This window comes from Amia ocellicauda, chromosome 13 (assembly GCF_036373705.1).
Source record: "Amia ocellicauda isolate fAmiCal2 chromosome 13, fAmiCal2.hap1, whole genome shotgun sequence".
NCBI lineage: Eukaryota > Metazoa > Chordata > Actinopteri > Amiiformes > Amiidae > Amia > Amia ocellicauda.
The window spans coordinates 35604334-35616433 of record NC_089862.1 but is presented as its reverse complement, the minus strand read 5'-3'; the positions used below and the strand labels follow the sequence as shown (position 1 = coordinate 35616433).

General features: G+C 38.6%; 1 protein-coding gene across 1 annotated transcript in view; it reads left to right on the top strand.

Moving 5' to 3' along the window:
* Positions 1-2470: 2470 nt before the first annotated feature.
* The window catches only part of pigg (phosphatidylinositol glycan anchor biosynthesis class G (EMM blood group)), a 93602-nt gene continuing 83972 nt past the window's right edge, over positions 2471-12100 (top strand). The window contains exons 1-2 of the mRNA XM_066720758.1: positions 2471-2956; positions 3538-3734. Of these exons, the coding sequence (XP_066576855.1) occupies positions 2797-2956; positions 3538-3734 (357 nt within the window). The 5' untranslated portion in view covers positions 2471-2796. The remainder of the gene's footprint in view (positions 2957-3537; positions 3735-12100) is intronic.

Here is a 12100-nt window from a genome sequence, read left to right as displayed (position 1 = left end):
ATTGCCTATAAAACATACACACAGCTTACAAAATATACAAATACATATTTATTTATTGATCACAATATAAAGCAACATAGATTTTGAAATGCTTGAAAAGACAGACTGGACTGGTTAGTAAGTGTGTGTGTGTGGGTGCGGGGGTTGATTTAGAATAAGACAGATGTTTTTCAGCTAGATTTCTATGAAGAAGCAACAGAGAGTGTAAAATGTGACGTGTTTAGATTCCCAGAAGGCTTTTGTTGAAGTCCAGCATAAAGGATGTATTACCAAATTGAAAAGCCATAGGAGTCAAAGGTAATTCATGCAGATGGGCTGAGAAATGCTTAATTTGGAGAAAACAAAGTGGGACAAAACCTCAAGCTGGGCTGCGGTAATTAGTTGAGTACTGTGGGGATCTTTTTAGCCCGGCTGCTCTTCCCAAATTACATGAATAAACTAGACTCCTGTTAGTAAACCTGTGAAAGTGATAGATGATATGAAAACAGGAATGTAGCAAAAATTACAAAATAAAAATAAAATTAGACACTATTTGTGATGGGACAAATGTTGAAAAATGCAATGTACGTGTAGCTGCAGGTAGGATATTCAATATAAATATAAAGTGTGTGGTAATGACCTTGAAGTAGCAGTTTATTATTATGTGATATTAAGTTCTCATTAAGAACATTGTTTTCCATTTTGGTCAGTGTGGGGGGAAAAAGGGCTATTGCTGCTCTGGAAACTGTTAAAAGAAAAGGAACCAGAATAGTCTCACATCTCAGGTGCATGTTTACACACAGAGGTTAAAGATCAAAATCTCTGAAGTCTTGAACAGAAGAGAAAGAGAGTGGAGATTTGATTAAAGTATTCAGAAACCTCAAAGGTATTGACAAAGTCAACCGAAAGGACTAGACTTCAGCTCAATGATAAAATGAAGGTCATAACTGGAAATGAATAGGGAATGAAAATGGAAGGAACCTCTTACACAAACTGCATCATGGGATTCTAGACAAACTACTCAGCGAAGGAGTTCAAGGTGACTTCCCGTGATCCTTCAAGAAAAGGCTGGATGAGTTTCTTAGATTACTTAGTTCTAGACACACAAGAGAGATGGTCTTTTGTAACATTTCTTATGTTCTTGTATTAGTGGGCTGATGCCTGGAGACATTATGCATCAGAGCACTGTCAATTGGATAAATAGATTTATTTATAGGACAGGTGGTGATGAGAAGAGATTTCTCCTGTAATATACTCCATATAAATCACTTTATTTTATGCCTCACTCTTAATCTGAGTTTTTAGAGGTGTATTTAGCACATATTAATCCCCCCTTGCATGGAAACATTAATTACTTCTTTCAAAACACTTAAAAAAACTAATTTTGACTGTATTGGTTGGTGAGTATGAATGGCATTGCAGCAGGAATAATTTTAAAAAGCTATTTTAAAATGTGTAGCTAGAAATTAGAATTCCAGTTGATGGCTGCATTACTGACATAACTCAATTCAAATAAGAAGACCTTTCAAAACACCTGCCAGAAAAGAGGAGGAAATAAAGCAACCTATTAAAAATACACTGTAGATATAATACATCACATCTCTTAGTAATTCCATAAATCCTATCTTGGGTTTACAAATCTAAACCAGGTTGAGCTTGCCTGTATTTGTCATTCAGTCCATCATCCAGCTCACATACACGTGGCTTCAGTAGTACACCTGGTCTGTCTTGGGAAAGAAGAGACAAATATTTGATTGATCGGCAGCATAAAAATGACAGGACTATGAATATGAATATATTGCTGGTGATGAACACAGGGGACAGGAGGGAGCCTCCAGAGGTTTAATCCTCCATTTTCCCTCTTTGATGACCAGCTTCCTCCGTGTGTCAAAAGACCAAGACCTCCTCATCCATGCTGAACTTGCTCCATCATGTCACCAGTTCAAAGGGCAGCTTTTGCATCTTCCACTGCTTCTGTTGCTGCCAATCTTCGCCTATTTAACTAATGACATTTCCAAATGAACCATAGCACCCTTAAAACTCCTCGGTTAGAGAGTTGATTACTATCACTTATGCTTTTATGCATAATACTCCTAAACTAAATTGTATTACAACTGCTTAGACTAATGTAGAAACTACCACTGATACTAACCTGCATATAGTTTCATACATCACAATACACATTCAGTAATAATTTACGCAAAATGTAAGGTCAGATGCAGATATAGATTTTTAAATTGTTTATTGTCCTGCAGCGCCATCTAAGGTTGGGGACCGGTGTGGTATTTATACTATTTTAATCAAATCCTTTTCTTATTGTAGAGGAACTTATAAGTAGAGGGTTTAAAAGTGTTCTGCTCGGATGCTAAGCCTTAACAGCAATGTTGATTGCAACATCTGGGCTTTGAAAACCACTGGACACAGCAATGCATGATTCTCTTTAATAGTCACTTGCAGTCACCGCTCTGTTTGAACCTACTCCCTATCCGTAGTTCAACCTGACCCGGAAGCTTGAATTTCAAAATAGAAATAAATCCCATTCAAAGGGACACATACATGTCATGAAGTGCTACGGAAATGCATCTTTGTTTTAAAAGAAGCGGTAATATTGACATACGTTGTACAAGGATAGCTGAAACTGTTGTTTCCCGACTTGAGCAGCACTGTACACGTCGATACCAACTTTCCAATCCGTTGTAAACATTGAAGATGCAATTGTTCTGGTTGATCGGTGCCTAGCTCAGCACCACCGGGCTGTATCAGCATTACACTTCATTTTGAAGTCATTTAAGTTCATCTGGCTTTACCCTCAACTGTATGACAATGAAAATCCGCTCGTCAGTGTTTGCGTCCCTGTGTCTGATAGTCGAGGTGTTTGGAATAGCCTTGTTCCTGAGAGGATTTTTCCCTGTTCCCGTCAAATCCTCCTTTTCATCCAAAAGCAAATTATCTGACCTCCCACCGGAACCTTTAGCAGGTAAATCATCCATATATTAGTGTGTGTGTGTGTGTTAAAAAGTGTGGATGAATGTAGTTACACTTGTGTTAAGGCGCTGTGAATGTACATGATGCCACATTGTGAGGATGCTATGAAGACTGCGAATGTGAATGTCAAATCTCAATGACGTCAGCGTGACTCTATTAGTGAGTCAGTTACGTCACTGTAAAATGTGCCTGCCTTCTGTCACTAAATAAATAGGCCTACTACATACATCGACGTTTAAAAAAGTAAAATACAAAAAGTGCAACAAGGCACAGAGCTGTATGTGAGTGAATATATGTGATAGTGTGTAAAAGAAAACTAAAATTCAGTATAAGATCAAATGCAGGAGATGAAACACTAGAATGGATGATGAATCTGCAGCACGATTAATTAAGCAGTTTTTAGATCCTAACACCTGTAATATGTAAACTAGACACATAAGGGAAGGGTACCATGTGTCCTGGTGGATGTGTCTGCATTTCAGTAAGTGTTGATATATTGTAAACCTTGCATGCATGAACAGGGCTTTCAGGAAACATGCAACCGCAATTGGCTCTTTGATTTTACACCCCCAGGTAATTCCAGCAAGATCCCACCTCCTCTCTTTAAGAAAGTCGTCATTGTGCTGATTGATGCGCTCAGGGAGGACTTTGTGTTTGGACCCAAAGGAAGGCAGTACATGCCCTACACCAGGCATCTGGTTGAGAGAGGGTCGGCCCACAGCTTCGTGGCCAAGGCCAGGGCCCCTACTGTCACCATGCCTCGTATCAAGGTAAGGGGGGATAGGCCTCATTAATGTGCTCTGCAGATAACAGGCTGCAGTGCCCTTTGACTGATGCCTTATTTTTAATTAACAGTATATGGGGAATAAGAAAAAGTCCAAATTTTAAGGGTGTTTTTACTGCCCAGCACTATGTGGGAGTCGAAGAAAAGTGTGAAATTAAATTATCACAAAGTCTGGCCGACATTATTATTCTAGGGAACCTAACAAGGTGCACAAGCTCAGACAGACGGATACCCACACATGACTACAGCAGTTTAATTCAGAGGTATTCCCCTAATGTTCTTGTGGCTGTTCTTCCACCTCCGCTGTTTGGCTGCCCAGAAAGCTCCAGTTCCCTGGGGTCCAGCACTCACCTTCCAGAAATATGATTCAAGGAGCTAATGCCTTTTATTTTGTCAGAAGCACGAACTGGTCTAGTTTAACAGCATCTTGGTGTGCTGCACCATCATCTGCTGAGGCACAGCGTGCTGGGCTTGTAGGATACGTGTTCCGACATCCTCCCCTGCCCCTGTGGCGCATCCAGCCCGGCCCCGTCTTTTTTCTGTTTGAATTAAAGTCAAAAGGGGAATGGATGAGAGAAGGTCATTCAGCCGACCAAGGCTCATTGATTCTGTAAGATGTGGCTGGCTCCCAAAACGAGGCGTCTCATATCTTTATTCTTTCTGTGCTGCCCATGACTTTTCTTCTCAAATGCCCGTGAGGGAAAGTTGGGAGTGCGTTACAGGAGAAATCAGGTAACAAAAGTGTATTGCGTATTTTTCTTCCTAACCACACAACAGCACTTCTTAAATTGAATTGAGTGCAATGTGCATTTCTTGCCATAGTTCAAACCTGTTTTGAAATAGATTAACACGCTTAAAACTGACAGTGTTCTGTAAAGTGACTTTTATTTCTTTAAAGAATCAACTTATATTTCAGTTTTCTCAGGTGTCAACAAATATCAGAGTTTAAAAATATATACAAATGAGATAATAATGGGACACAGAGGGTAATTAAAAGTTATTATAAAGAAAGAAGAAACAAGCATAATAACACAAAGGACTTGGTGTGTATATTATAGTCTCTCTGTGCTGTGGATTTTGGAAATCATTTTCTTGTATTTTCTCTAAAGCATATGATATGGGACAATCACATGACATTATCCGTGCATGTTTTGTAGTCTTTGTTGGTGCACTTGAGTCACTAAAGAGGTTTTAACTACCTTGTTTATGTAGTGGAGTCATGTAGACCCATATAAAAGATGGCTTGCATGTTAAACCCAGTATGATTCAGCCTCTGGCAATTCTCATATCCTGCCATGCAAGAGCTCACAGTATTGTTCCTGCCTCACACCACAGGCAAGGTTTCCTAGTTGACCACCCAGCAGCCGTCCTGCCACCTGCCAATCCACTTTGTGGAAGATGATCTCATAAAACGACTTCATGAAAAACTGCTAAGCCTTTTGAAAAGCTCTTAATACAATTGTGTTTTCGAAGATTTACAGTGTCATGGTCTGAGTGCATGCACTTCAGGTGTTTCATTTTAATAAAGTCAGTCAGTTTCAGAAGATGAATGAAAAAAACTTTATACTTTATACTTCTTAAGAACTTTGTTTAAATGCACAGAAGGGAAGATAATACGTTTTGTAAAGTGGGGAGATAGGAACGTTGCTGAGTAAAGAGGTCCGTTCAGGTAACTGCTTGACCTTAACTGTAAAGTCAATCCACCTGCACAGTAAAAACTATGAGGAAGTATTTATGTCTGAGGTTAATGAAATGGAGAAAGTAAAATGATGAGACTAAAAGCTATGACTGCTGTAAAGCCATCTTTCACCATGATATGAAATAAATAATAAACCAAATCACTTATCAATGCGCAGGACTTAAGGAAAGCAGGTGCGCGTGTGGCCAAATGACGTGATCTGTTCTTGTTATGGACTGATCAAATCCTCTTGCAAGAACAAGCTCTAGTGTCTCTGATTTCACACTGTGACACAAGCGTGTACGTCTTTACATAATATTGCATGTAGTTTTACAAACGCACTCCTCTGGTTTGACAATGTATGATAGTTAGCTACATCAGCCGAATGTCAGTGATAAGCTGCTCGAACTTAAACTGTGAGTGATGGCGAGTTTCAGGTGCCTTCTACATTATGTATGTGCGAAACCGAATAAAACTGATGAGCCATCTATTCCTTTGCCTAATTGAGCCTGTCACAATGTAAAACAGTTTTAAAGAGTGGCAAGCTGGTGTAGTTTTCACTTGTTACTGTCAAGAAGAAATAGTGAGGAATGACAGCTATGTGACAGTGACAAGAGTCTAGCAGCAGTACAGACACTGACGCGCTGGGATACATTATTGCAGTAGTGCAGACTGTGTGGACGGCTGGACTGGTTATATGGAAAACGGTATATACTCTAAATAACTCAAGTGCGGCCTCTCCATGAGAATTTGCAAAAAATACTGGAGTATATGTATCATTTTACCCTGGGGCAGAACCAGGGCAACCTGGCTTATTACTGACTCTGCAACCCCAGTCCTGCAGAGAGGGTTCATTTAACATTTGGGAAGAACTGCAAGAAAAGTTTCTTATAGTACTTTTTAATGTTTGTATTAGTGTATTCTATCAATTCTACATTGTACAAACTTCCAAATGGGGAAATGGGCAATTACATGACAAAGTTACCATCCAGTGGTGAAATTACAAAATATATAATTGCTGTGGCCGGTGTGCTACTTCAGTGCTCCGGTAAATCATGTAACCAGATTGATTCATCATGACTTTCTTTTAATGGTCTGAGGAACATCATATTCTCCTGTTGCCTAAAATTCAAAACGTTCTTCAGTCAAAACTGTAAATCGTTTGTTATTGTTTGCTGTTATTCTGAAGAAAAGCCGCAAGCCGAAGGGTGCATAAGATAATCAGTTTAATTAGAATCAGAAGACACACTAACCAGCTGCCGTGCTGTTGCCTTTTTATAGTCGGTCCTACCTGGAAGCTTTTAACAGCAAACCATTGATGGGAAAGTTTCTCAAAGGAGCTCTATCTAGTGATTTGCAAATTTTAGTGTAAGAAAAGAAAATTAAAACTGCCGGAAAAGTTCCAAGACATTTCTCTGAATTTCAATTACAGTTCTTACCCTCATTTATTTCTGCAACATCCGTGCACAGACAACGGCTCCTGCCAATCAGTAGTGGTGTCCACTTTTTTCATTTTATTTCTTACATCTTTTTGGATATGAAATGTGCTCCTAAGGATCCCCTGTTCTAATTTCTGTTCTGGTTATAAATAGTCATTTTAACTCTCTTCCTCAAAATGTAAATCTGTTTGCTTAGTCTGGAAATGATTTTCTTCTCCTTTTGAGATCAAAAGTACAGCTTGTTCCACTTGTTCAAAAAAAAAAAAACTAAAGAGAAGGTTTTGTACTTTTGGTAAATCCATCCTGTATGTTTTTGTGAAGTGTTCTGTCAATCCTGAGGTGAGTAGAAGAAAGTGGAAGGACTAGCCTTTTTTCATCTGCTCATTAAAGTGTAATCTACATTAGAATTATTAATATTATTTAACATAACCATGTTGCAAAAATGTATGTTATGCATGTAAAGAAGCACTGTATTGATTTGTAAATGACTTCTTACTGTCACTAAGATGTTTGTTGTATTATTTCAGAGGGATTTATGTGAGAGGGTTGAAATGGCCAGTGGAGAACTTTGATCCTTTGCGCCTTCAGGAATGGTGCAGTGACCCTGGCTGTGTGCTTTGACCCAGAGTTGTAGGCCTAAATCTGTAACCGTAGTAGAAGATTGAGCCAGCAGTGTTTATGTGCATTGCTGCGTTTCAGTTTCCTTCATTCCCATGAAGATATCTGCAATGTCTGAAGCTTTAAAATAGGACTGTATCCGCATATTCTGTGACAAACTTTTAGTTTTAAGAATTGGAGTACAAGAGGGTTGCATCTCGCCCTATGACCTTTTCCATAATTATTATAGCAGTCTCTTCCACCTGCAAATCTGACAATGTAATCTCAAACAGTTAGTCTTCCTGTTTTAATGCAGTTGAACAGATTAAATCCAGCAATCTGTTGGGTAGTGAATATTTTTACATTGGACTGCGTGTACTAATGAGTAATTAACTTTTCAACATTTACTGCAATCTGTACCTGTATCTGTGAAACCCATTAATTTCTATTACTCTCCTGGAAACAAGTTAGTGTTAATTGGATTATGTACAATATAATGATGGTAAAATGTAATAGCTTGATTAAAACACATGCATTTCCAAACAATTAACAGGCAAGCAAAAGGGGAAAAAAGTTTTTCTGTTAAAATAATATAACTCTAAAATTGAATATGCAGTGCACTTATAATAAAATATATTTACAAGAATAAGCATAGCTAGCATAGTTTTTCTTAATATACAAAGATATACTGTGGGAAAAGCAGTATGCTGCTGATTCTCATGGCAGGGGGGACTTTATATATATAGTAATATAGTAATGGACTTGCTGATGTTGATATAGTAAAATATTAAGGACATCCAGTGATCTTTTTAGTATTTCCAGATGTGCCAGTCCTTATTTGCTAAACTACACCAGTAGGTGGCACTATAGCCTGGTTGGTGTTATGAATCCTGGGAATTTGAAGAATCTGGGTAAATGCAGTAAACTGGGTAAACTCGCATGACGTGACCAACTAACCTGAATAAACATTAGAGGAGTTGAATGATTTGGTCACTGAGCATTAGATAATAATGCCACTTTTGTCTCCTTGACCGAAGCATAGCATCACAGCATTAAAGCGAGAGGCATCTGTGAGTGGTAGGCCTTATAACAAATAAAGGAAAGAGAGTTATAAAGGAAGTCTTCTATTCATATTCACAAGTGTATTCATTGGAGCAATTGTCCATCCAAGGGAATTACAAATATGGTTCTGTGTGACAATTGCATGATCTAGGTAAAACTTATGTAAATACTCTTTAAGTAGTAAATGATCAAAGTAAGACTTGATAAATCTTCAAACTCTTGAGCAGGGTCAGTGTCTTGGTATGCAATCTCACTTGTATTTGGCGACGGGTGTATAAAACATCCTCTCATAGTAGTAAAGTCTCTCTAGATAGGATAAATTTGTGTTTTACACTTTTATTTCTTACTCATTCTTTTATGGGTGAGAAACAGATTATTGCATGTTTTGCTGATGATTGAATCTACTGCAGATGTCCCTGGCTTTGGCAATGAAGAGTTTGCAGTATTACAGCATCCGTTTGCCCGTACTGCCATAACTTGGACCGCGCCGGAGTCTAGCAGTAAACTCGCATTGACTGTTCCACTGGGAGCTGTGCTGATGGAGCCTTTAAGCCATTTTATTTGCTTGGCTAATTTTCCTCAGTAACGATAGACTCGCAAATTAATTTTCCTGGACTTGGAAGGCTTTTGTTTTTTGTTAGTACACAGAAGCAAGAACAACATTGCATTTCTTGAGAATCAACATATGCTTTATGATTTGGATGTCTCGTCTGTTTTTTTGTTCTAACAAAAAATTATTATGTTTACTAATACTGCCTACCTGGAGATTAATTGAAAATATTCATGTTTTTCACATTTAAAACAGCATAAGCAGTGAAGTAAGTAATTTATATAAATGGTTGCACCCTATTATTTTGTTTTATACATTGTTTTTATTTTTTGTTTAGTATTGTTCAGTTGGAATCACCTTAATACCTGTTTAACTGTCCAAAACATTATATGTCAAAATAATGGTCTTGGCTGGTTTTGTCCCCACCAGTGTAATGGACACTCTACAGCTGGTTAGTTTACTATATACTGGCATTTAACATATTAACCACAATAGTCCAATAGCAAATAGGTTAATGGTTGAAAAAAGCCTGGAATGCTTAAATACAGGTTAGATTTTTTTTTATGTTATATTGTGTTCAACACATGGGATGGGCTGAAGGTTTACCCCATCTTTACTATGTTTTTAGAGGAATCCCTGTAGCTGTAGTTCTATTCACAGTGTCTTCCTTCAGGGAAATGCCTTGGCCACATTCAAACTCTGGCTGCTGTATGATAGAATATTTTGGTTTTACCTCCCTCCGTTCATTCTGTATTTGCCATTTTGAGCTTCTGTTGCTGTTAAGCTAAACATACCGTTTGTAGGTTTCACTCATTTAATGCTAATATGTCCTTTAGATTGACAACATGAGGTTTCACTCTGCACACCAGTTCACTTCTCTTGGCAAGGTTGTTCCCAGGTGCTTCCATGGGGTTTTGAGGTAGAGAGACATCCACAGAGAATTAGATAGCTCCATTTAAAATACTTCATTAGATTAAAATTATTGACCCCTTGCAGAATCTAAATTTGTGCAGTTCTGTGCATTTGTCTCTTACTGCTAACTTAGGCAAGTAATACTGTGGGATAGGACAGGATGAAGACCTGGCACAAGTGTTGCATTTCTGCTTTTTTAATTCCTCAACTTCTTTGATAATTAGTGTTTAAGGAAAAAGGAGTTACATTCTCTACACAGATTTCGGTATTCTGTGTGATTAAGACAGGTGTAAGAAAATAATTGAAAACTTTGCTCATTTCGGTTGGCAATGTTTTACTATTAACATATGAACTAGCAGAAACAGAATATGAAAGGCCGTTGTCCTTTTGAGGATATGTTCATCTTGATGACTTTATCCTTTTGGATGCCTTAGAGAGGGTATGCTCACACGTTGTCCCAGTAGGTTCAGGTAGACTAGTTTGTTGTACTACTTTAAATGCTGGTGACTCCTTTGTGGTTTTGCTTAATGCAATTGTACTTTACATCTCATATCTGCATCTTGGAATCAGTAAAGTAAAGTTATATATTCTATGAGTAACTAACAAAAGACAATTAACATTTCCCAACAAGGGACAGAAGCAGTTTATAATGAGGTTATATTTATTTACAACTTCGGAAGGGGACTTCTTCAGTTTATTGGTTGCTCCAAGTGGGAGTCTAATGTTTCATAGCAATTGAATATATCCTGTTTTCTGTCGAAGGCTTGGATTTCCTAACTCACTATTTACACTGCCTCCTGGGACACACTGTGTAAGAATTTACATGGAGGTGTTCAGATTAAACAAATTAGCGTTGCACAAGCCCATTGGTGACACACTGAGCAGTATTGAATTGCAACATTCATATAATGTCTTTCATTTATTTTACTTACAGATAACTGTGTTGTTCCTACAGAGCAAGTCCTTTTCTGCTATGCTTAGATAGCAGGGTAAATTAGTGGAAGAAACAACATGGCATCACATAGTACACCCAATATCAATGAATCTGCCAGAATTGCCAGACTTTGATCCATGGCTGTTGTGAGGTCACAGCGGAACTCCGCAGTTGACCGATCGATCTAAATCACCATCAATGCCTCCGGGATCACATGCTCATTGTTGGAGTTCACATGTGTGTCCTAAGCATTTTGCTCGAGACGAAATGACCCTCTCCCTGTCCGAGGGTCTACATGGGCCTGGCCTTGCTTCGCTTGGAAAGAGCTGCTGATAACCCAAGATTTGAGGTGCAAAGGCCAGAGCTCTATTTGTTATTTCTTTGCTATTCCAACAGGAGGAAGTGATGATTTCCACGCACAGAGAACACAGACCCAGTTTGTTTGCCAGGTGAAACCTTTCTCCTGCTGTCTTGGAACCCACTCTCCTTTTATTTTTGTTTGGATTTCGTTCTTATCCTTTTCCACGTGTTATTTGTGCCCTTTTCTTTTTGTCTTCTAACGTCCGTCTCCTGAGTTTTTGACCCACAAGTGCATGTGCACAATCACTGTCTATAAAACCCACCACGGACCGTGGATTACGAGAACACCGATCATTCACAATCACCAGCTGCCAACACTGTGCTCTTCACGTCGTAGAAAGGGACACAGGGACAGACTTTTCACTGGCTTGCCGATTGTCAAGTCTCCTGATCATGTTGTTTTCACATCGGACATTTTGATTATACACAGAGCTTTGCAGCATGATAGGCTATTTAGGAATTAAGTGCATTAGCCGGAGATTATATCTCTGAATCATGTCAAAAGTTGTACAGGATGATTGTACCGTATCCTCAGCTCACTCGAGAGTTCATATGGATTTCTGTGCTGTATGGATCCTCTATCTGTGTGATGTCTATGCTAATGCGAATGACACCTTCTAAGGAAGTTCTGCATTGACAGGAATTAATTAATGGGGGAGGGGGAATCAAACCAACCTCATTACACCAGCAAATACGACTTTAGATGAACATGTGAAAGTAACACCCAGAAAACCCACACAAGGCACAAGGAAACAAATTACTATATTCAGATATTATAATTGAATAAATCCCAGGGAGGATTTGGTAGTGAAACATCAGA